General features: G+C 49.7%; 1 protein-coding gene across 1 annotated transcript in view; it reads right to left on the minus strand.

Annotated features, from left to right (window-relative positions):
• The window catches only part of SH3PXD2B (SH3 and PX domains 2B), a 99,880-nt gene that overhangs the window by 53,473 nt on the left and 21,322 nt on the right, over nt 1-25,085 (minus strand). The window contains exons 2-3 of the mRNA XM_059417364.1: nt 15,137-15,217; nt 4,486-4,561 (exon numbers count right to left, since the gene is read on the minus strand). Coding sequence (XP_059273347.1) covers nt 4,486-4,561; nt 15,137-15,217 — 157 coding nt within the window. The remainder of the gene's footprint in view (nt 1-4,485; nt 4,562-15,136; nt 15,218-25,085) is intronic.

Below are 25,085 nucleotides of genomic sequence, written 5' to 3' on the forward strand. Positions count from 1 at the left end.
GAGATAAAATGCATATTCCTCAAATTCTTTAATAACAGGGAGTCTCCTTTGTTTATTATCGTGATTGTTTTAATTTTGCTTATGAGTCAGTCAAATTTCTGACACACCATGTTTATTAGAAAAGAAAAATCTAGAACAAAACGCATCACAGGTTTCAAAGTGCTTGTCTCCAAGGGGTGGAAGACAGAGTCTTTTTGTTTTCTTCTTTGACTTTCCCCAAATTTCCTACCATAAACATATATTGCTTCTGAAATCAGAAAATGTTCATGCTGTTTCCCATAAAAAAGGAAATTACGCTATCTAGTGGGGAGGGTGTACAACCTGGTGTCCCTGCTTTTATTCAGTGGATAGGTGTGGTCTCTCTGTGAGCCCTCAATGGGCCAGTGCAGGGGGCCTGCCCTCTAGGCACTGACAGTCTGTGTTTTCCAACAGGGAGGGACCCAGTTGACATTCTGGGTGGGGAAGTCCTTCCCTGCGTGGGAGTGTCCCCCACCCTGCAGGATGCTTAGCATCCCTGGCCCATCCCTATCCCACCCCCAGTCATTGTGATCATCAAATTACCACCCTTGTGGGTGGAACCATTAGCAGTTTAGAACCCCCGAGGAGAATCCCGAGGCTTTAGGAAAAATAAGGAATGCCTGCCTGAAGAGAAACCTCCCACAGTAGATGCTTCCTGCCTCTAATCTGTTTCTCAGACCTGGAGAGGAGTCCCTACCAAAACCATTTTGGTCCCATTATGATATAATGTCCCCTTCTCTAAATCAGAGGAAGGGTGGGGAGTGGGGTGTTCAGGCTTCTTACTGGGGAGGTTGTGACCCCACTCTAACAATTCACAATAGGAACGATGCAGGCACCCGCCCGTGGGAACAGCACAGGCTAGTCCTGGAGTCACCACTGACGGAGAGAATTTTCTCAAGGCCCAGCCTGCAAGGGCTGAGAGTGAAGGATGGAGAACTCCCGCACCTTCAAGGTTTCCTGGGGGTGTGACAGGTGACAGGACAACAAAAGCACCACTCTTCTCCCTGCAGGGCCCCAGTGGGAAAGGAGTCTCTGGGCATATGGCAGGTGCCCTGCCAGCAAGGGGGACAGGAAGACTCGTGGTGGCACCTGCTGGGGAGGTCACAGGCGCTGAACTCAGCCAATCCAGGGTGACTGTGCTGCCTTGAGAAATGCATTTACCTCCCAGAGCCTTGGTCTCCTCATCTGTAAAATGGGATAACAGCCCGTATCTGTTAGAAGTAACTTCCATGACTCACCCAGCACAGGGCTTGGCCCTTCCTAGGTGCTCAAAAAAGAATAATCACATAATTTTTTTTTAAAGGTTTTATTTATTTATTTGACAGACAGAGACCACAAGTAGGCAGAGAGGCAGGCAGAGAGAGGAAGCAAAGCAGGCTCCCTGCCAAGCAGAGAGCCCGATGTGGGGCTCGATCCCAGGAATCTGGGATCATGACCCGAGCTGAAGGCAGAGGCTCCAACCCACTGAGCCACCCAGGTGCCCCTAATCACTTAATTTTTGAAACCGGTTAGATGATACGCCTCATACTCCTCAGTTAAGGGCCCGTGTTCTTTCCTCGGCCTGGCTGGTTTCTTAAGACCTGCCTCTGATAGGCTAATTCATCATCCATTGCAGCAGATCTGGAAGCCAGCTCAGGCCCTAGGCTGTTGGGTAGAACTATGCGGCCAGTACCTCCTTGGCGGGGGGCTCTGAGTCCAATGCCAATGGGGGCAATGGTCCCTTATCGGTGCCTGATGAGTTTCTGTGTGAGTTGTGGGGAAGGAGGGTGAGCTCCAGCCTTCCTGGAGCGGAAAGGGTGCTTGGTGGAGTGCACAGGCTTTGGTGGGAACGGGCAGGCTTTTGTTTTCCACAGTGGTGGAAGGCCAAACTGTAAGTCTTATTTTTCAAGCCGCATCCTCTGCCAAGTTGGCTTCCCCAGCTCTTGCTGGGATGGAAAATTGTACAGGACTGTTCCCCCCTCCCCCTGCCTTTGTGCTAACAAGAGACTTGCTTTTGTTCTGCTGACGCGGCAGTCTTGGCAGAAAACGGACCCCTAGGAGAGGGGACATGCCGCCTGTGTATCCCTGCCCTTGGCCTTGGCCTCAAGGAAAAGTGAAGTGGTAAGCCACGAAGGGACGCTCTAGGGGTCCTGGGGCCCGGCCACACCTCTCTGAGCAGCAAGTGGGTGCCCTGAGCAGGAAAAAAACGGGGCTGAGTCTCTGAGAACAGCATTTTCATAAATTTGTGGGTGGAAAAAGGATTCTGTAAACACGAAAGCATTCAGGGCCTTGGGAGAGGGTCAGCTCAAGTTCTTCCCTGTCCTGGGAAGTTTTTTCACAGCTGGTTGTTGCCTTTCATCCAGTAAAAAGTTATAACTCACTGCTTTCCTTTCCTTCCTTGAAGAAAAAAGCCTACATTTGGAGTCCAGTTCAACTTGAATATTCAGACATATCATTTATTTAAGCAGGACTCTAAAATATGAATACCAAGAAATTCCCAAGGGACGTCCCAGGATCCTGTTTCTGATTTTTGCAGAAAACCTACTATGTACCAGGGAGAGAAGCTTTGTAAAGCAGGAGTCATTGTTCCATTTACAGATGGAGAAACTGAGGCTTGGGGGCAGAGGGCTATCATCTGTGTGAGGTCGCGGAACTGGGTCCGTTTGACTTCAAATCCCATGCTCGGGAGCACTACGAGTTGGCTGCTGCGTTGGCACACTGGGTTTTCTCCAACTGGAGACAAAAATTCCAGTCTGATTGCACACTTTCTCCGTGGAAGAACTAAAAACATCAGCTTTTTTAGGCAAATGATTCTCCCAGTAGATGAGGCCTGGCAAACACATCTACCCTGTCTCTAAGTCCACTCTGTGATGTTAATATCTGGAAGAACCACTTGATGTGCTGACTGCAGAACCCTGGAGTAGGGAGGGGAGGGTGGGCTCCTGGTGGGGGGGGGGGGGACCCAGGGAGTCTCCCTCCTCTCTGGCCTGCTCCCTTGTCTGCAAAATGGAAAAGATCTAAAGGGCCCTTCCAGCTCTAAATATTTGTGGTTTTGGGTGACTGTCAATTTGCTGATTATCTGTACATAAAAATAATAGTAAGTGCTTGATTGCTGCTAGTTATGTGTCACTTAGCACTTAGCTAATCCTCACAACAAGTTTATTATTTAAGTATCACTATTACCTCCAATTTGTAAATGAAGAAGGAAACTCTGTGCTTAAATAATTCACTGAAGGTAGCAGTGGATGAGTGGAGGCATTGGCATTTGAACTGGGGCCATTTGACTTCAGGCATGAATTTTGGAGCCAGCCAAAGCTGTGTTTGAAGCCCAGCTCTGCTATTTGTGCAAATGATCATAATTTCTCTGAGCCTCAATTTCCTCATCTACAAAATGGGCACAGGGTTATTCTGAAGCCTAAACAAGGTAATGACTGTAAAGCACTTAGCCCCATGACTGGCCTACAGTAGACATACTTAATACTATTCCTAAAGGAATTTTTTTTTGGGGGGGGGGGGGGAAGGAACACTTCATGTCTAAGGGCAGGGATCAACCATGAATGTGTTAACTCCTACACAGCGACTGGAGCTCAGCAGGTGCTTGGTTACTGTGGCAGACAGGTAGACAGAATTTTTAAAATGGGCCCCCAAAGATGTCCATCCTCATCCTCAGAGTCCCAGAACTCCACAGCCTGTGTATATGATGAGATCTCACTCCTAGGTTCTTGCTACAGTGTATGCTACAGTTCACTTTAAGAGAGGGAAATTATCCTGGATTAGCTAGGTAGGTATAACATAATGCGTGAGTCCTTAAAAGCCAACAGCTTTCTCCAACAGGTGGCAGAAGAGGAAGTCAGAGAGATATCAAAGCATGGGAAAGGTACAATGCCCCAGTGCCAGCTAGAAGATGGATAGGAATGCAGGCAGCTTCTGGAAGCTGAGGGGTTCCTGGCTGAGAGCAAGCAAGGAAACCCGTATTCTATTTCCATAACTGCAAGGAATTGAATTCTGCCAACAACCTGAATGAGGCTGGAAGTGGATTTTTCTCTAATCCTCTAGATAAGAGCCCAGCCTGGCCAAGACGATGACTTCTGCCTTAAGAGACTAACCAGAGAACCCAGCAGCACCTGCCTGGACTTCCTGTGAGATAATAAATGAGGGTAGTTTTAAGTTGCCAAATTGGTGTGAATTCATGCCATGACAATAGCAAAGTCACACTGTAGCCAAACAAAGATGCCACACACTACAAAAGCTTTATGAGCTCTAATTATTCCCACTGCAGAGACAGAAAAACTGAGGATCCTGGAGCTGAAGTATCTTGCCACAGTAGATGGTGTAGCATCTAACCCCACAGCACTTATCCTTAGACACTAATTTCTACAAATGACTGGGACTCTGGTCATTAGGACACTGTCCCAGGAAGCTAAGCTGAGATGTGGGGGTTGTCCTGGATCCCCCAGAGCCCGTTCTGACAGCATGTGTCTCACCCACCTGGTAGAAAGGGAATGATCCGCTGTTTGGGATCCTTCTGTCCTCCTTCCATGGGAAATTTGTCCAACATCTGCATCTAAACAGGGGGAGAATAGCAAAAATAGAAGCCTTTAATATGATAAATGCATCTCTGACATTTTAAGGGAATTATGTGAAATACGTGACTTGATATACAAAGGCTTGCTGTGTTCAGCTTTTCAGAAACCCAGACTAATGGGGAAGGCAATGTCAGTGGGATGAAGGATCTCCATGAAAACAATTCTCTGTCTACAGCCACCGTATCAGTGAAGGCCCAGAGCTGGGAGAGGCCATTCTCAGTTTTCCTGGAGGTCTCCAGCCACAGGACCGGAAACAGGAACAACACCCCCAGAGCCACCAGAATTTCACTGACAGTAGGTCAATCTGTTTCCTAAGAATTGCAGGTTTTGTTGGGTAACAAACCACTGAGACTCAGGCTGGTTAGATCTAGGTCTGTGAGATGATTACACTTCCCTACCATGCTAAGATTCCGCAGTTGGCCCAAAAGATAGATCTGGGCCCCGCTCTGTGCTAGGCACATGGGGTTTGAAGATGAAAAGACTGTAGTTCAGAGAGACTGAAAAGGAAACTGATTCTTACAGGGTGGTGTAGGAAGCACCTTCAGAGGTAGGTGTAGGCTACTGCGGGAGTGGGAAAGGACAGGGGCAGAGTCCCCAGACTGGAAACCTTTCACTAGTGTGATAAACACCTCTCTGATTTGATAGACAAAATCCCAAGGACCTGTTGTTTGTGGTCTTGGGGAATCGACAGACCTTGGGTCTCATCTCTAAGTAGGCCCTAATGAGACCGACGTGCGGTGTTACTTTATGGATTAAAGCAGGGCCGTGGCAGTGATGGAGGCTGTCATCAGATTTCTGGCTCTTTTCCTGAGCACACCGTAGATCGGTACTTCCCCACCTCCTGGCGGTGGGATGTGGCCAGTTACATGTGAGCAGAAGAGATACGTGTGACTTTGGGGTGGGAGAGCCATGAGTGGTGTGTGATTCATTACCTCCACTTCTCTCTGCCATGTGACTGGCCACGGCTGACAGTGGTGTGTCTCTGTGTGTGTGAAAGTGTGTGTTCTCTGCCCCTGCAGGTCCAGAGCCCCCAACACGCTCCGACGGACATGCAACCCGAGTGAGAGATGGGCCCTTGTTATACAGAGAGGCTCTGTACAACAGCATAACCACCCTACGGGCACCTGGGCCCGGGATTCCAGCAGAGGGAAAGGGACCCTTGAGCCCCCCACGTGATGGCTGGAATGTGACAAGCCCGCTCATCATTTCTCCTCCAAGACAAAGACATTCAAGATGCCCCTCTGGTAGAAGGAAAGAAAGTCTGAAGAAGCATGGCTTGTGAGCAGGGAGGGGGAGGAGAGGCTGGAGGGGCAAGAGAAACACGTTATCCGTGCCAGGTACGGACCAGATTCTTTAGGCACATGCTCTCACTAAATCTTCTGAATACTCCTTCAAGGTGGACATGATTAGCCAGGAAACTGGAGCCCAGAGAGGGAAGAAATCTGCCATGAGCTTGCAGTCAGCAGGCGATGCGGCCAGGGGTGGAAGCCCGTGGCTTCCCTGCTGTCACATCACCAGCCTTGACGACACAGCAGAGACAACGAACATGGATCGCTCTGAGGGCCTAGGAGGCGAGTTGGGGCTCCTTGCCCCACTGGTGCTGTCCTCTGTGATGCCCATGGGTAGGCTGGTCTGCCTTGGCCTGCCCGGCACCCTGCAGAGCAGCCCAGAGGTCATGGTCTGATCTGTGGTTTCCCACTGGCCCTACTCTGTGCTGTGTGGCGATGGGACAAGTTTGGGACATCGTGGGACATGTTTGGTCCACCATCATTCAGCAACTGGAGAGCCCATAGCAGGCCCATGGGCAAAGGCAGGCTGCTTTCTTTGCATCCAGGAGCTTTCCGATGCCGGCACAAAGTCAACATTCAGCAAAATCTGACAGAGGCGACGAATGGAACACTGTGGGGGACAGCTTCACCTGTTTGCTAAGTGCCCTAGCTAATACTATCTGTATTATTAAACTATTTGTAATATTAAACACTAATTGTACTATTTGTAATATTAAACAGTAATTAGTCACCACGACTAACAGTTGTTTGGCAATTTACGGTTAGTAAACCTTTCTACGCATGACTTGATCTGACCTTCGCAGTAACTCTGTGATACAAATGTTTGCTCCCCATGTCCCAGATAGGAGAAACTGGGGAGCAGAGATGGACAACTGCCTGACGTTGCCCAGCTAAGTGGTGGTCCGGCTAGTTCAGGTACCTTAATTGAAATCCCACTCCCTTTCCCTAAGATCACTCTCAAGGGTGGCTTTGGAGTGTCACGCAAGTGTGAAAAATCAGCCTGAGATGAAGTAAGTTGAATATTTTGTGCGCAGGTGAACAGCATGCTTTCTTTAGAAAAGTGGGGTGATCGTTTGGTCTCAGCTACAGAGTCTTTCAGAAATGACAGGTTTTGTCTAACGCCATCTTTTTTGGTCCTTCTCAGTTTTATTTGTCAGGATGATGCTGGAATACCAATAAAGAGAACTCTGGAGAAAAGAACGGCATGCGCCAGTAATCCATCCACCCGTTCCCCTTCCTGGCTTCCTTCTGTGCCTGTCAGAAGGAGGTCAGAGGAACAGGCCTCCCCAGCGCTGCCTGTGGTCCCCGACAGCACGCCTTAGGAAGTTACTCTCTCGTCCTTTGTCCTGACTTGCTTTTACCCGGACGAGCATGGCCCAAAGAGCTGAAGTGTCCCCCGCCAAATGTCATTTATTAATTTGAGGTGGCAGATCTGGGTTTCATGCTGTGAACTCTAAGCACAGATTGTACCTTGGGGACCAGACAGTCCTGGAGTTACATTCTGATGCTTCCTCGGGCCCACTGCATGTCAGGGGCCAGCCTCCCGGCCCAGGGAGCCCGAGTCAGCATCTGGGGAAGGAGGACCGCAGTCTGCTTTACCATTTTGACCCTTCTGACCACACAACGAGTGGCATGAAGGACATTCACACTGCTGTGCAACCATCACCACCAGAAGCTCCTCATCATCCAAAACTGAAACAGTCCCCATTAAATACGAACTCCTTATTCTCCACCCCAAGCCCCTGGCAACCACCGCTGCCCTTTCCATCTGTACAGATCTCCCTGTTCTCGGTGCTGCATGTCACGGAATCGCGCCATGTCCGTCCTTCGGTGTCTGGCTTATTTCGCTCAGTACCATGTCTTTGAGTTTCAGCCACATTGGAGCAGGGGTCAGAATGTCCTTTCTTTTTAAGGCTGAATAACATTCCATCACAAGGCTGTGTTTCCAGGTTAGCAAAGTCCTCAGACTATCCAAGTGCCCTCGGGAGCCAGAGCTTGGCTATCCAACAGAACTTTCTGCAGTAATGGCAGAGCTCTATGTCTGTATGGCCCTTACTGCAGCCACTAGCCCTAGATGGAGCTCCAAGGCTGAGCGCTTGAAACATGGCTCCAGAGACTGGAGAATCAAACTTTTAATTTCATTTAATTCCTATTCATTTAAATAGCCTCACATGACCAGTGCCATCATCACAGACGGTGCAGGGCTGGACTAGAACACCCACCCTCCTCATTTAGCCATATCCAATTTTAGTTCGCTTTCTTTATCACCCTGCCAATGGGAACAACAATCTAAGAGGACTATGGGCAAGCAGAGATCAGAGCCTGTGAGTTAGTTTGCTCTTGGTCTTAGTGTGTCCAGGCTCATAGGCCACAAACTGCTTCTATCCAGACAGCTGTTGTACTTAGCACCCACAGGCCACATTCCAGACACTCCATGGGAACCCTCAGACCCAGGCAGTCTGCAGCAACAGGACCAGAGGCATGCCGGGCTGAGGCCCAGGGTAGACTGCTCTCCTGGGAAACTAGAAAATCCATGCCCTGCCGCCCAGATAATAAAAGGAAGGTGCTCGGGGTGAGGAGGACTGGAAACCGAGGAGGAAAGTGAGTCAGTCTGGGGGATGGGAAGGGAGAAGAAGCCACGTCAAGTGGCCACACTGCAGGCCTCCAAGGGGGAAGAGAGAACACTCCATCAGCAGTTTTCAACACATCAGCTTGTGGCGGGGAGAAAGGAGACACGCTGTCCAAGGAAAACAGTGTGGAAGCTGGCGTGGAGGGCCACACGTGGTTTGTGTTAGTGGCAGACTGGACTTGGAGGGATTTACTCCCTCAGGATCACAAAGCCTCCTGTCCCAGAAGAGCCAGAGCAGGCCGTGGAGACCGCCGTGCGCAGGGTCGCTGGGAAGCCACGTGGTCCTCGGAACAGCACACAATGACATACCCGGAACTGGTGGACATGGCTCGTTGTCTTTGGAAACTTTGCCCCTCGAGGAGCTGGTCTGGCTAAATATCAGCACGGTCTGGGTCCTGGCAGACATGCCATGTGGGGCCCACCTCCCCACCTCGCTCTTCTTCCTGCAGCCCCTTCGGTCCAGGTCAGCGTTTTCTCAGTCTGACTTCCTTATCAGTCTGCCTGCCATCTGGCCTGCCCTAGTACCTCCTCACTGGTAGGTCCTGGGTCCCTGGCATACAACCGTGCAAAGAAAGAATGAATGAATGTGTTAAAAAAAAAAAAAAAAAGTGGTTATCTGGTTTGGTCAGCCATGGAAAGCCCTCCCTTATTCTGTGGTCTAGGAGAAGAGACATTAGGAGAAAGGTTCTAGGTGGCAGCGACAGGACCCTTGGACTGGGAATCAGAGCCAACTGACCAACACAATGTTGTTCCTTTCCATTTCAGAAATCAAGAACTGCTGACCATGCGGGAAAGGGCTGTCTCAGCTACTCGCCACCGAGATGGCCACAGCTTTTCAGACGGCAGGGAAGGATGACTCCATGAAGTGTGTACAACATGTGGGAGGCCCTGCAATTTCTGAAGACAGTGTCTGTGTGTCTGAGGACCCAGCCTTTGCTATTCAGTACTTCAATAAATACGGCTGGTGGATTCTGAGGCCAGCTTTTGCCTAGGATCTTACTGGGCAGCCTTCCCAGCTAGGCCAGGTCCGCCTGGGGAGTGGGAGCCCTTCGGTTCTGCCACCCCTTGTACCTGCCCCCAGAGAAGATGAGGAGACACTCCCTTTCCTTTGGCCTCTGGGGTGGAGCATGGGGGCTTCTGGGCAGACATTTGCCAAAGCTCAGAAGGGCAGTTGCGGCCATCAAACTCCTGGAGAGGGGACAGGTCGGTCATGTCTCAACCCTTGTGAGAAACAAATGACTTCTGCTGTGTGCCCTGGGTCAGCCACTCCCAACTCTGGGATGAGCTGTGCCTCAGAAACAACTCTCCCAGCAAGCCCCTGTCCCTAGGAACAGCCCTCTCTGGGTCCTCACAGATGGAATGTTCTCCCACTTCTCCCCTGAGCTCCATGCTAGGCAGAGTGACCCAGCTGGCTCTGTGTTCCCTACCACGGGAATTCTGCCAGATGCCCAGCTAGAAATCCTGCCTCTATACATTTGCACATGTGGCTTCCTCTTCAGGTAAAGCCCTCCTCTATCCTGCCAGCAGGTCGGCTCCTTACTTTTTGTAAAGGCCCTGCTCAGATGTCAGCTCCTCCAGGAAGTGAGCTCTGCCTAAGGCCCCCTGGCTGGGACAGAGGTCCCTCTCTGCACACTGGGGTCTGGCTCAGGTCTGGCTCAGCACATAGCTAACTGTGCCTTCTGTGAGGGCTGCCCCAGCTCTGCTAAAGACCATGACGCTGGCCTGGGGGACACACTGAACCCCTGGGAAAACTCAGAGGGCAAAGGTCACATGGCGTGGCGTAGAGTGGACCCCTCTCCCATCTGAGGCCTGTTTGTGCTGGGCCTGTGTTGTGCTGGGAGCAGCCCTCTGCAAGACAGGTTCTGGCCGCATCTTAGTGGGAGTGCCAGATGGGCCCCTGAAGACCAGCTCTAGGCAGAACTCGGAGGCAAACCCGGCTTTGAAAAGACAGATATAAAGGCAATGCTAGGCCTCAAGGAGGCTGGGGGGCTCAGTGGTTGGGAGCACGGGTTTCAGACTCAGCCACACCTGGGCCTGAATCACAGCCATGCTGCTTCTGGGCATAGGACTCTGCCTCTCCGAGCTTCTGCTTTCTTCTTTGTGACTTCAGGACTAAATGGGATGGCACAGAAAGTGGATACATGGCGTATTTCAGCAAATGCTCACTGACCCCGTCACGGTGTCACTCTACCAAACCCCATTTCCGCCAGGCACTGCCCTCAGCGCTCTGCGCGTTCTGGCCGTCCCTGTGCCCTGCTCATATGCCAGCTCTCTCTGGCACGCTGTAATGGACTCTCCAGCATGGGCCCCAGCTAGGGCAGAAAGGGAGGTTCAGAGAGGCTGAGTGGCCTGCCCAAGGCCACACAGCTGGTAACACAGTGCTGGGACCAGATACCAGGTCTTGCCATTCCAAGCACAGGGCTCTATAGTCTGCACCCTAGAATGAATGAGATACGAGGTCAGAGATCCACTGGGAAGTGGCAGGAATGACGATTAGGGTCTGGCTGTTCTAAGCATAAGAGGGTCAGGAAATCACACTGGAAGGTGGACTGTCATAAAGGGGACCTTCTTGCTGGTGACTGTGAGTCTCTTTTCCCACAAAGGAGCCTGAGTCATGCTCTTCCTTTCTACCCCAGGCAGTCTCTCTGTAGACTGTTTCCTCTGCCGGAATGTCCTGCCCCGACCCGGAGGAGCATATGTTGTTTTCTGTCATGTACAGGCTATCCCCCCTCTGTGGCAGCTGTTTGATTCCTTCAGGGGAATCTTCTACTCCTCAGTTAGTCTACGCACATTCTACTCCAGTCCCTAGGGCGGCCCTGACTGGTCCAGCCACTGGCCTAAGATGAACCAGTGAGACTTTTGCTTAAAGTGTTGAGGGTGTTCTTTTTCCTGAAGCCACTAAGCTGACCTGTGGGATACAGCTTGGAGCTGTGACCACCTCTGAATCACCCATCACCCTGCTTGGGCATGAAGAACGAGGAGAACTGGAGGAAGGCAGGTCCTCACTGACACTTTTGATCCTAGATCCAGCCACACCTGAAGCCAAGAACACTTAGATGTCTCAGTTACGTTCAGCTAATCAATGTTCTTTTTGAGTAATCCATTTTGACTGGGTTTCTGTCATCTGCAACTAAAACAGTACTGACTAAACCAAGATCTCACAGCCAGTAAGTGGCAGCATTTGGATCGAAGCCCAGGATCTTAACCACTCTATTAAACTGGCACCGTCTCTTCCTCTAATCTTTACGCCAGTTCCCAGCAGCAACCCACGCCCATCAATAATTCCAACAGCTGACATTTGTTCGGGGCTCGACAGCCCAGAAACTGCTCACATATATCATCACTTTTTTAAAAAAAAAAGCAACTGAGATATACCTAAATACCATAAAATTTACCCTTTTAAAGTGTACAATCCAGTGGTTTTTAGTATATTCACAAGGCTATGCAACCATGACCATCAATTCCAGAACATTTTCATCACCCCTAAAAGATACCCAGTACTGACAAAGAGCCTCTTTCCCTTTCCCCCTCCCTCCAGCTCCTGGCAATCACTAATCTGCTGTCTCTGTGCTCTACTCCTTCTGGACACACATCACATCCCTTAAGGCCACATAAACCTTGTGAAGGAGCCACTAGAGAGAGGGCACTAGAAGCACAGTGGCTAAGAGTGTGGTATCTGGTATCACCTCCTTAGTTTTAAATCCAAGTTCTGATATTCACTAGCTGTGTGACCTTGTGCAAATGACTTAACTTCTCTGAGCCTACGATTCTTCATCTATGTAATTTAATAAGTTTAACATGAGGATTAAAGGAGTCAATATATTGAGATGCTGAGCAGTCAACGGTCCAGAAATGCTGTTTCTATTGTCATTACCTCACGTTCCTGATGAGGATAGTAAGGCAACAAAGGGGTTAAGGGGTGTGCCAAAGGCCACACAGCACAGGTGGCTGGGCCCCAAGTCTCCTGACTGAGTCCTCTGCGTTTTCCATTACGCCACACTGGCCTAGCTGTTCCTCCACGAAAGTTTGGCCCTCCCCCTACTCTTCTGTGCCAAGATACTTTTGAAAAAGCCGAGGCTACTCGCCAGACAGGAGGAAGGGGAGGGTGGGATCATGAAATCATCTTACTTCAGGGGGTCACAGCCCCATACGGGCAGGCCTCCCTGACTCGTCCTTGGGAACAGCTGACTTTGGCTGGTGGGGTCTGCCCTACTCTCTGCCAGATACCCCCTCTGGGATGTAGGGGGTGGGCAGCCGGCCATTTCTAGGACAGCAGGACCCTCTGGAATTCCGTGACTTTCCCACTCCAGCCACCCATCTGGGACTCTTTAAAGCTGGCTGAACCACTGCCTTTAGACTAGCAGGGAGGGGAGCCTGAGGCAGCTGTTTCTGTGATAGCAAACCCCCAATTATTGCCCATTATGCTGAGTGGGAAAGAAAACCTCACTTTTAAGTTCTGGTAGAAATAAGAAAGTTGAGTCAGAACAGGAGAGTTGAGGGAGGACAGGCTTTGGGCCAGGGAGACTCGTGAACATACGCTGGCTCAAACAGTTCCAAATGATGTCACCTTGGGCAAGTCTCATCTGAACAGAGGGACAGCTAATGATAGCTAATGTGCTTACTGAGCATGGCACATCTCAATTAACTGTCACCATGAATGCACAAGAAAGTGTTTTCACTTTGAACATGCAGATGGGGAGACCGAGTCTCAGAAACACAAAGAGGGGACACCAAGCAGAGATCTGAAAGGCAAGCTGAGGTTTGAACCCAGTCTGTCTAGGTCTAAAGCCCTGGATATGTTGCCTCATGGGCTGCAGAATAGCAATTAACATTTCCATATGTGCTTCCAGAAGCGCCTCCCCACCCCGTCCTCGTCCAGCCTCCTCCTCCAGATGATGCTATACCAAACGCCCTGACCTCTCTGGCCACAACTGACAGGCTCGGAGGTGGACCCAATACCCTTGGGACAATCAGATTTTCTCCTCTGGAGACTGGACCCAGCACCTAGAAACGCCGGTGTGTTGACGACAGGGAAGGACATTTCAACTTGGGGACTGCGGGGCTGTCTGGGGTATATAGACTAATGGGTCCGGGGAAGCTGGTCTGGAGAGGCTAGCAGGAAAACAAAGTAGGCTCAGTGGGAGACCCTGGGGCCACTGTGATAGATGGCTGGGGAGCTGCTGGGCCTCTGAGGGCCATTCAGTTGCTAGTTCCGTGGCCCCCCATGAGGCCGGCTGCCTTTCCTGCTCTGGGCTCTGTGGGGCAAAGCTGCCTCCTCCCATAAATCTCTCCTACCCCTCTCTTCCTGCCTAAGCTGCTCAGGGGGTGTTTGCTGTGTGGGTGTCCATAATCTGCAGGCTAGCAATCCTGACTGTAGCAGTTTCACTGTTCTCTGCCCCCTGTTATCTTCTAGAGGTAAGAGGCAGACAAGAGGCTTCTGGAAGCAAAATATAGGCAGTCCTCCCTACACAGACATGCCGTGTGTGAAAAGTCAGTCTAGTAACTTGTAGAAGTGTTTACCCAACATTCAATCTCTGAACTGAAGACCTGCTATAAAAGCTCTGCACAGAGGTAAGAGGGTAAGAGGGCATCTAGGTAAGAGGGTGTCTTGGTCATTCTCAGACAGGGCTATACCTCCTGTTCATGTCATTTAAGGGCATTGGGAGTCATCTTCCTTGCCTTTCCCCTAGGGTTCAGCCCCTTCCTGGCCCCTAAGCTGCTCCTGCCAAGTCTGTTTTAGATAGTATCTTAGCATCTTTTACATACAGCCCTTCTGTGTATTTACATGTTTGCTGTGGACCAGAAGGAAAATGTAATTTACATATGGTACTGTTTGATTTTGTTGCATTTTGTGAACACAAAATACCACTAACAAGTTCAGCGCATTTTAATAATTAGGTAACTGGTGTTTCAGTTGGTTTCCATTATGCAATAACTCTTGGCAGCTTGTTACATAGGCGTTTGAGATTGTTTTAGTGATATTGGGGAAACTGGTTAAGAGCATGTTATTATCTCGCCTCCCCCTTTAAAATAATGAAATACAGATTCTGGAAACTCTTTATGCAGCATTTTTAGGAATGGATTAGGTCCATACGAACAAGGCTGCCTGTGGTTAATATCACCCAACCTTCCAAGAGAACATGTGAGGTCAAGACATGGGATGGTATGCAGAGGACACTGTGTTCACTGGGACTTCTGGGAAGTGACCTTTCACTCCTTCCCGCTGAGTATAAGCTCAGAGCATTCTGTAACCCCGTGGGATCTGAGGATAAAGCCAATACTGTGAACATAGGAATGCAGGATGAGTGGAAGGAGCTGGGTGCAGTGGTACTGTGAAAAACCTAGATCAAGCTATGCCTGAAGCCAGGAAGGTTTTTTCCCTCCTGGAATAGTCAAGCGTGTGTTCCACAGTTTTGTGTCATTCTTGCACAGGGATCATGTTAATTTCTACATCATTCTGATTTCAGTACCTGGGCGGCTGAAGTGAGCACACGGACATTTTCAAGTCTAAGAAATAAAAAAGAATACTATGTGTCTGCTACAGATGAGGGTCTAGGTTCTGATGTCAAAATGGAAAGTTAGCCCAATTAAACTTCTTCCTACACCACGGCTCACCAGACACTCCAAATCCTTACCTGGAGGTCGAAGAACTTGCTGTAGCGCCGGTAAATGGCCTCCGTGGAGCCGCTGGACCAGGTAACCCGGATGATATAGACCTACAGAGGGGGACAGAGGAGACAGGCATTAACACCAAGGGAGCCCTCCATTTCCAGGGCTCTGGAGCAAGACACAGTGTTGAGTCAGAAAGACCTGGGTACCAGCCGAATGGCTTTGGACAAGTCACTCTCTCTGGGTCTCAGCTTCCTCCCTAATAATGTGGGTATAACCGCCATCTCTGAGAGCTATGCAAAGGATTAAGTGAAATCAATGGGAAAGCATTAGCACCCAGCTCATCTCAGGAGATGGTATTCTTTATAGCACTGTAGATTTCTTGCTTTCCACTCAATCCAGAGAGCCCTGGGGCTGGCTCTTTTTCCAGTCATTCTTAGAATTCTGCCTTTTGTCAGAAGTCACTGAGACCGGCGGCTCTTGGGCCTCTTCTACTTTTCATAAGCGAAGCCACCACGCCACTTCACCAAGCAGGCCCTGGGCCAGGTCCCTTCTCTTTCCAAGTGCCAGTTTCTGCATCTGTGAATTGGGCTGACAGCACTTGCTTCACGTGACAGTGTGAGGATTTCACGTGGCTGAGAACAGTGAAGCACTTTATAAGCAACGGGGCCATGTTTCCAGCCTCTGTCGCAGGTCACGGCCCACACAGAACACAATGCACAATAACAAATTTGGGCAAAGTGAGGTGGCAGGGGGTCAGAGGCAGGGTCTAGTGACCCTGCACACCACCTGGACACTAGGTATAAGAAATCAGCACGTGCATAACCCTTTCCTGACTTGCACAAACGATCTGTGGCTGCAGGGTAGTTGACAATGAAAAAGTAAGTATGTGAAAGCTCTCTGGAGGGGCGCCTGGGTGGCTCAGTGGGTTAAAGCCTCTGCCTTTGGCTCAGGTCATGGTCGCAGCCCTGCATTGGGCTCTCTGCTCAGCAGGGATCCTATTTCCCTCTCTTTCTCTGTCTACTTGTGATTTCTGTCAAATAAATAAATAAAGCCTTAAAAAAAAAAAGCTCTCTGGAAACACAGAAATGCTGTATAAACACGAGGGGCTCAGTGTTGTCAGAGGCCATGAGCTGAGGGTTGGCTGGAGGGACAGGGGCATATATGGATGAAGAAAACCTCCTTCCCCACAGCTCCTTAGATACAGAGGTGGGTGCCACTCATTATCCACAGTGATTGGTTGAGAAATGAGCATGTGACCTGTGCTGAACCAATCAGAGCCAGTAAGAGTCAGCTCTGGGGCTTTTGCTCCAATCCCTGAGAAAGTCAAGCTCTCTTCTTTGAAGTGGCTAGGCTATTAGGACGGGGACCTGGAGCTGCTGGGGGATCATCTCATCATTGCTTGGAAGGAGCTTGCCCTAGAAGGAGGCCAACATCAGTAGATTCCTGTAACACGGTCTGACCCTGAGATCCAGCTCTGCCTGCAGCTCAATCTACTCCTGGTCTTGTCACATTTCCCGAGCCAGTACATCTTGGGCCGAACCTGCCTTCTCAAATTATTCTTGAAGCCAGCTTACTTTGGGTTTCTGACACATGTGCTCTGGTCCTGACTGCTGTGGGATGGGAGGTAGGAGAGAGCTCTCTGAAGCCTAGGGTCATCATGGTATACTTCAAAGGACCTGGAAACTTCATCAGGAAACTTTCCTCAAAGTTGTTCCACTTTGTGGAACAACTCTGTGGGGGCTGGGGCCAGAGACCAGGGTGACGGTTAGGGACTTGCAGGAGAAGGTTCTCCAGGTAAGAAGAGATGAATAAGGGGAAGATAATTCTGGCTAAGATGGGAAGTGCCCTTGAGTGCCAAGCTATGTCCACCAGGAATGACCTCTCCAAATCCAACATGCATTTTATTTCCGAGAAGCATGACAGAGAGGAAGAAACGTGGGCTCTAGAGTCAAGAAGCTCTAGACTCACACAATTTCCTAACCCTCAAAGCCACAGCTTCCTTAACTGTAAAATGGGGTCAGCAAGTCCATCTCACACAGATTTGTAAAGATTATTAGAGGCCAAGCTCTCAGCTCTTTGCCTGGCAGAAAGGAAAAGCTCAAGAACTTTCAGTATCCTGTACTCTGATTCTCCAATGCCTGCCCCACCCCTGTTCATCCAAACAGGCTAATTTAATGTCAGGGATTTGGGCATCTCAGCCCCCCCCCCCCGCCCTTGTTTGTGCTCCCTGGTCCTGGGGACCTCATGGAGCCAGAGAACAGGTCAAGGCATCCTTTGGGAATCACCTTGGAAAAGTGTTTTTCTGACAAAAAAAGAACTCTGTCTCTAAAGCCACCTGAGTAGTTATCAGTTTTATTAAAAAGACTTCTATTCTGCTTCAGCAATACTCCGGCACAGGGATTTTGAGTGGCTCCCATCTGTCATTCATTCATTCACTGTACAACATTTATTAAGTACCTGTTGCATGCCAGGCACCTTGCTGGGTGCTGGGACACAATGAGGAGCAAAAGCGAACTAGACCTTGCCCTTGGAGATGGGAAGATGGGCAAAAGACCAGCAGACAAGCAAGTATGTATGTAACTGGAAGTTACATTCAGTGCTTAGGAAGGCCCCCAGCGTCTGCGGTGAGCACGAGATGGGGGAAGGTGGGGCAGCTGGGTGTCCTTGGAAGGGACGGCCTATCCGAGGAAGTAAGCACTGAGCTGAGACCTGAAGGATGAGGAGCTGGCCAGAAGAGTGGAGAACAGAGTATTCAGGCAGAGAAAGGACGAGTAAGGATATGGAGGCCAGGAAAGGCCAGACATGTCTGAGATACAGGAAGACTGTCCCGGCAAGCAGAGCTGGGGGAGGAGGGAGGCAGGGGCTGGGAGGCAGGCAGTGGTGGCATTACAAGGGGCTTGCAGGCCACGGGGAGGAGATGGGATTTTGTTCTATTAAAGAGTTTCAAGGGGAAGGGGTGTGTGGCATGATTTACGTATGTTTTTAAAAATTTTCCCTCTATATCCTTCTGGCCACTGTATGAGAAATGGTTTGACGAGGAGCAGGGACACCACTCAGGAGGCTTTTCCATCACTGAAAGGGACTCAGCTAATCCAATGGCCCCAACTTCCGGATGGGTAAATTGAGGCCCAGGGAAGACCATACCAATACAATAGTCCTGTCAGTGGGGGATGCTTACGCGAAGTCTGGATAACTATCTGTCAAGAATAATGTTAACATGGATTAAAAGGCAAAGGAAAAAAAAAAACTGATCACCAAAGTGTCATTGTTTTCCTAAAGCCAACCAAAAAAGCATTCCCATCAATGGAAAACAAAATTCTGCTTACACAATTCATTCTAGATCTCTTGTTTATAGTTTTTAAAGTTCTGTACATATGGTACAAGGACTCTGCAGCAGTCCTAATTGGTTTATCGGAATCAAGCTCTGAACACAATTTGGTGCCTGCATTTTTAGGCACAGATCTAACTTTTAATGAGAATTGTCCCAATGCCGGGCTTTGGCCTTCCCCAGGGTTTAGGGGCGGGTGAAAGGGCACACCCACCGGGTTCTGACACCCGCCCTGCTGCTGGGGGAGACTCAGAGGCACCAACCTCTCTGGCCACAGTGTTCTTGTCTCTAAAACAGGGTGAATAATTTCCCTTGAGGATTCTCTGCAATCACTGATGCACGTGGGGCCTTGCCCAACGCCTGGCGCACAAGAGGTATGCAGAGCCAGTTCCTCCCTCAGAGGAGCTGATCAATATGCCTGCTTTTCTGGTATTCCCTTTCTTGCCTTGGTGACAGCGCCTAATTTCCTTTGGAATGTCATCCCTCTCTTTGTGATAGGAAGTGGTGTCGTGGCTCTGGCCAACCAGACTGTTGCCTGTCCCTGGCCATAACAATGGGTCAGGACAATGAGACTCAACTCTGGGACTTTTGATGGCATGGTCAGGGAAGAGCCGCCTTTCCCCACCGTGATGGCTGACTCGGGGGAGAACTGTGTGGAAAGCAACTGTCACACAGAAGCAAGCAGCCAAGAGGGAGAGAAAGAGCCCAAGTCCTGTGACATTTGGACCCCTAGATCCAGAATCCTGGACATTTCATGGCCCCAAGTCAAAACCTTCCCTCTCTGGTTTAAGCCAGTTTTCGTGTCTGTTACTTGCCACCAAAGCAGTCTGAACACATCTGACCTTGACTTTTTTTTTTTTAATTTTTAAAAAGATTTATTTATTTATTTGTCAGGGAGAGAAATAGAGAGCACATAAGCAGGGGGAGCAGCAGGCAGAGGGAAAAGCAGACTCCCAGCTAAGCAGGGAGCCTGATGTGGGGCTCCATCTCAGGACCCCAGGTTCACGACGTGAGCCAATGGCAGACGCTTAACGACTGAGCCGCCCAGGAGTCCCAGGGTGAATGTACTTAATGCCACTGACCTGAACACTTAAAAATGGCTACAATGGTAACATTTATGTTACCATATATATATGTTATATGTATTTTATCACATTTAAAATGACTTTAAACAAAAGTAGATTTCCTGCAGAGGTCTCTATAGTCCATGCCATGTTACCCTGGAAATGTCATTGAATCTTTCTCCATGGAATAGCCCTCAAAACATGTGAATGTCCAAAGAAAATTTATGTACAGAATGTATTTTTTTAAAAAACGACTCAAAACTCAACAGTAAGGAAACTACCAACATGATCACAAGATGGACAAGAGATCTGAACAGACCCTTCATCAAAAAGGATACACAGATGGCAAATAAGTACACGAGAAGATGTTCTACATCATTAGCCATTAGAGAAAGACAGACTGAAACCATGATGGGGTATCACTGTGCATCTATTAGAATGGCTGGAATAAAAAATATCGACAAACCAACAAAAACTGGTGCTGACCAAAATGTGTTGTCTCCGAAACTCTTAGCCATTGGTATGAAAACAAGATGGCACCGCACTCCCTGGAGGGATGTGGAACTACTGGGTGAAAGGTCATTGATAAGGAGAGCCACCCAGTGCGAGAGTATTACCCCATGGATTACTTCCTCAGCAAAGGAAAAAATGCACCTTTTCAATGCAGATCTCGTGGTTAAACTGTAATGAGGTGATCGCAAGTGGACACCCCGAGGTGATGCAATGTGAAACATACAAAATCTTCTGTTGAGTATTGTTGCCAAAACGTTTAACCTGAATCTTAAGCCTCTTGACCTACGTTCTAACTTATAAGAAAGTAAAGGAGAAAGAGGAACAAGCTAAATGACGCTATAAGGAAACAATCAGGTGAATTCAAAATGTGGGATATTCCATAAGTCTAACAACAGGGCATAGTTCGAATGCTCCCTCTTCCAGAAAGTCCTGACTGCTCCCTTCCTGTTAGGTTGGGTCTCCTTGGCACCCACTTCCCAATCACAAAGTCAGTTATACTTTACTGCCATCGCTAGGTGCCTGCTTTCCCACTGGGTTCTAAGATTTGTGAGAGGAGACAGTGCCTATAGTCTTTGCTGACTGCTGTATGTCCAGTGAAGAGCATGATGGAAAAAATCTATGCTTCGTGGAAAAATCAGAAAGGAACTGAGATGCCAGAAGGTCAAGCTCTCACAGAGGCAATGCCTATCCGAGGCAGGCCCGCGGTCGGCAGGAGGGGTGCCTAGCTCAGCTGTGTCTCTCGGATGGTCCCACAGGCTTGCCTCTCCTCTCTGCTCTGTGCCCTGCTCCGCAACCCCTCCCACTGGCCTGTGTGCTTGAAGCAGAGAGTCTCAGGGAGCAGCAGGAACTCCTTCCCTCTGGGAAAGAAGGAACAAAGCCCACACTGTGATGTCTGAAGGCTCTGGAAGATTTCCTCTTGCTCCCTCACAGGAGGCCCTGAATCGTAATTAGCCATCATGGAATCCCTTCTTACTCAACCTCAGCAGCCAGGCCTGCGTGATTTACAAAGCCCAGACTCCCCAGGCCTGGCATCCCCTGCGACTGTGTCATCAGGACTAGAAGTACTGGGTTTCCTCACTTCCTCTAAGTCAGTCCAGAGATGAATGGCTGGATGGAAGGGCTGAGGGGTGGGCTCTGCTATGACCAGGGTGCTTGGAGTAGAGGTGGGCAGATGGCGGGGCTGCAGCGTCTCCCAAGTTTCTTTTTTTTTTTTTTAAAGATTTTATTTATTTATTTGACAGAGAGAAATCACAAGTAGATGGAGAGGCAGGCAGAGAGAGAGAGAGGGAAGCAGGCTCCCTACTGAGCAGAGAGCCCGATGCGGGACTCGATCCCAGGACCGTGAGATCATGACCTGAGCCGAAGGCAGCGGCTTAACCCACTGAGCCACCCAGGTGCCCCGTCTCCCAAGTTTCCAGGGGCCTGCAGGCTAGGCGAACACCTCTCACAATCTCCTAGCCAGGCATGTTGGCGTACAAGTGCAGTGGCCCGGATGAGGTCACAAGGTTGGAAGTTCAGAAAGAGGACTGTGAGCCAGGCTCCCTCTAACCCCGAAGGCCTTGCTGCAGTGAAGACCCTATAGCTGGACTGTGGTCTGTAGGCAGATGCAAGCTCGCTTTCTTCTGTCTTTGAGAGCCCACCAGGAGGCTGTGGAGTCCAGGGATTAAGACAGCCTTGAGTCACCTCTGCTTTTGTCTCAACTAGCTGCGTGGTCTTGGGAAAGTGGTTTAAACTCTCTGTGACTCAGCTTCCTCCTTGTGAAAAACAGGGATTATAACAGTATCAACCTCAGAGTTGGGGTGATGATTCTGTGAGAATGTGACTACAGAGTGCCTCGCATGGGGCCTGCATGAGGTAAAAGCGATCAATACCCTCCTCACTGTGAGCCAAACACGGGCGTAAAGCTGAGACCTGGTCTCTGCTCGCTGCCTCTTGGACGCTTCTCCCATAACTCACTCACTTTGCCCCATTCCTCCATTCCCAGGGCCCTGCCTCTTTTGTGGTCTTCTTCAGGCCCCAAGGGGGTCAGAGGGTCTGCCCTGCCTGGCCTGGGAATAGAGGCCCAGCTCACCTGAGCCAGGGGGGCACATTTCTGAGCTGTCAGAGGAGTCAGGGCCCTATCCCCTCCGTGTGAGTGTCTGTGGGAATGGCCCTGCCAACTCCCACCCTCACGCCTCAGCCTCAGTGGAGCGGAGCTCTGTGTCTAGCTCAAATGCAACGTCGCCACAGAGTCGTGAGCCTGCCTGGGGCCAGGCCTTTGTCTACCCTGGCCTCTCTCCTCTACCAAGGCTTGAAGACTGTTCCAGAGTCCTAGGTCAGTGTGACCTTGCAGGAGGTGCCCCACAAAGGACAAAGAACCCATCAAGTCATGGACAGTGGAAGGTGTGGCCGGGGCCACAGTGACCCCTGTCCTCTGACGACTACCCTGTCCTAAGGTTTCCAAAAGCTACTTTTCTCAACTTGAACTGGTTTCATACGATAGAAAAGGGAAAAAGGAAAAAAAAAAGTTCTCTGGCAGATGCTGAGAGTCCTTCTCGGACCCAGTACTTGAGAAGTGTCACCTGTCCTGCCCATCTCACGGCCACAATGACTGCTCCGGGCGGACCAGTTGGCTTCTCTCAGGAACCCGGAATCAGACCAGATGTCAGCTCCAGCCACAGCCGCCTCCACACTTGGTGACAGACATCTGGTGCGCAGACAGGGACAAACGAAGGAGAGGAGCAGAGAGGAGAGGCAGGGAGAGCCCTGCCTGGCCCCTGCCCGCCCAAGGTTTTCATGATGCGTGACAGGGACCTGGGTCTTCCAGTTAATTCCCCTTTTGGCATAAAGAGGGTTTTTATGCAACTGAAAGGATACTATGACATGGGGAGGAAAGTTCGGGCACTATCTTAGGTGAAAAGAATAGGGAAAAAAAGGTAATGTCAATCGCACTACGTGTGTGTGTGTGTGTGTGTGAGCATGTACATACATCATTTCTGGTAGTTATGCTCTAGAAAGTCTTTATGAACATTGATTTAGCAAATGCAGAACCACTGTTCCTGGAGGAAACACAAGGTTAGGGTCCTGCAAATCCCTGGTCACAAGATTTTCATGAACGGACCCGTGGATAGCTTGGCTGTTCATGCATAAAGCCACCTTGTTCAATGTGTATTGTTAATGCATTAACATTCAGCTCTGGCCTGCAACACTGTACCTCACACCTAAACTCCTCTAACACATGTGACTTCCCCGTGACAAGGTTTTCCTGAATTCAGGAACGCCACACGGCACTTCAGCACGAGGCGTGGGGTCATTTCAAACAGTGAAATAACCAACAGAGAGTACCAAAAAAAAAAAAAAAAAGAAAAAGAGAAAAGTAGCACTGAAGGTATCATGAGAAAGACATATTTCAAGTGTCAGAGCTGAAAGCAGAAGGCAGAGTGTCACCTTGCTGGGCCTCAGCTGAGCACATGCACAGGGGGTGACATAGCATGTTTTGCTGCTCTGCACACTCCCCTGTCCACGAGTGGCCGTGAAGTGCTTCGAGTATTGAAGTTGGATCACAAATAAATCTTAGCAAGCAGGCGAATGCCCAAATATGGAATTTACAAATGCAGCAGATTGACTGTATGGTATATAAACGTGTGTGTGTGTTGCGTGTAGAAACCAGTGAGATATATAGAATATATACCAGATATAGGGTTTGTAGGCATATGTAGGACTTTTTAAATTCTGTTTTTGATGCTTTCTTGTATTTTTCAGATTTTCAGAAAAAAAAGATGCTGTTATCCCAGGAGGACAGAAGAAAAGGGTCTGTGGCCCACTTTCTTGTCTTGAGCCCCAGGACGGCATCTTCTTTGGGTCCAGATACAGCTGATGGCCCAGGTAGGGGTGAGGGGGTGGGAGGAAGCTTGGAGTTGGCAGATGGGGCCCTAGCTCTATGATTTTGGGTAAGCCCTCTGCGTCTTTGAGCCTTTATTCTCTGAAAAATGGGGATAAAAATAGATGTTTTCCAACCTTATGGGCACTGTAAGAGCAAATGAGTATTTTTTTTTAAAGCTCCAGAAATGGAATCTATGTTGGTTGGAATCTCAGCTGTGGCCAGCGCCTGAGGAAGAGTGCTCGAAGGAGGGTGTTTGATGTGTGCTTCCTAAGTCCTCCACCCTCACCTCCCTTGGCACCTCCGGCCCATGGCAGTGGAGGCTCCCAGGGCCTGGAGGGCCCCCATTAACCATGCAGGAATTTAGGCCTCAGTTCCAAGTGACAACAGCCAAGGGGTCAGTTTGTCCAAGAATAAAGATTTACATCAGAACAAAGCTGAGAGTCCCTTAAAACATACCAGGAGCTGGGTCTGGGCAAAGCTAAGTGGTGGGCCGGAAACAGGCCAAGTGCCTCTGTAGCTCCCAGGGCCCCAATAAACTGACATCCCAGATCTCCACCCAGAGCTGTAGCTCTTGCAAGGGCCTCCGCGTTCCCTCCGTAACAGCTGCCGCCCCGCCTCGGGAGAGCTGTGATCTCATGCATTCTCTTCATATGAGCCTGAAAGCACAAGAAGGTGTTTCTGCCCTGTGAATAAAATCTCTGAGGCTCGGGGGAACGTCCTCCAATATCACTTTGCTTTGCAAACCTATTTAGTGGGGTTTTCTAGCATTGGCAGAGCTCAGCTCAGCGTCTTAGCCGACACTATGTAGGAGGGGTGAGGCTGCTGCCCTAGTCAAGACAGAGCGATTACAACTTGGTTTGGGTTGCAATAGCCAGAACTTTAGTTTTGGGGGAAAGATTGTGGGTGTAGGTGGGGAAGGATCTGGTCCAAGAGCTTTTCAAAGTAATAGTGTTTCCGGTCACTGTGTCTCAAGGTATGCAGGAACTCGGGCTACACGGGGGCTGGTGTGAGCTGATACCCGATCTCAGCACTAATCTCAGGGAATCCCAGAGAGACAGTTTGTCTCTGCCATTTCCTTCCTTCTGGAAGTTTGGTGATAATGGCTTTTGAATACTCTCTCCAACATGTATGTGCTGGTCTCTTTTCTTGAAGAGGAGACAGAAGACCTCAGGACAGGCAACACTAGCTAGGAAGAACTTGAACAC

The sequence above is a fragment of the Mustela nigripes genome, chromosome 12 (assembly GCF_022355385.1).
Source record: "Mustela nigripes isolate SB6536 chromosome 12, MUSNIG.SB6536, whole genome shotgun sequence".
NCBI lineage: Eukaryota > Metazoa > Chordata > Mammalia > Carnivora > Mustelidae > Mustela > Mustela nigripes.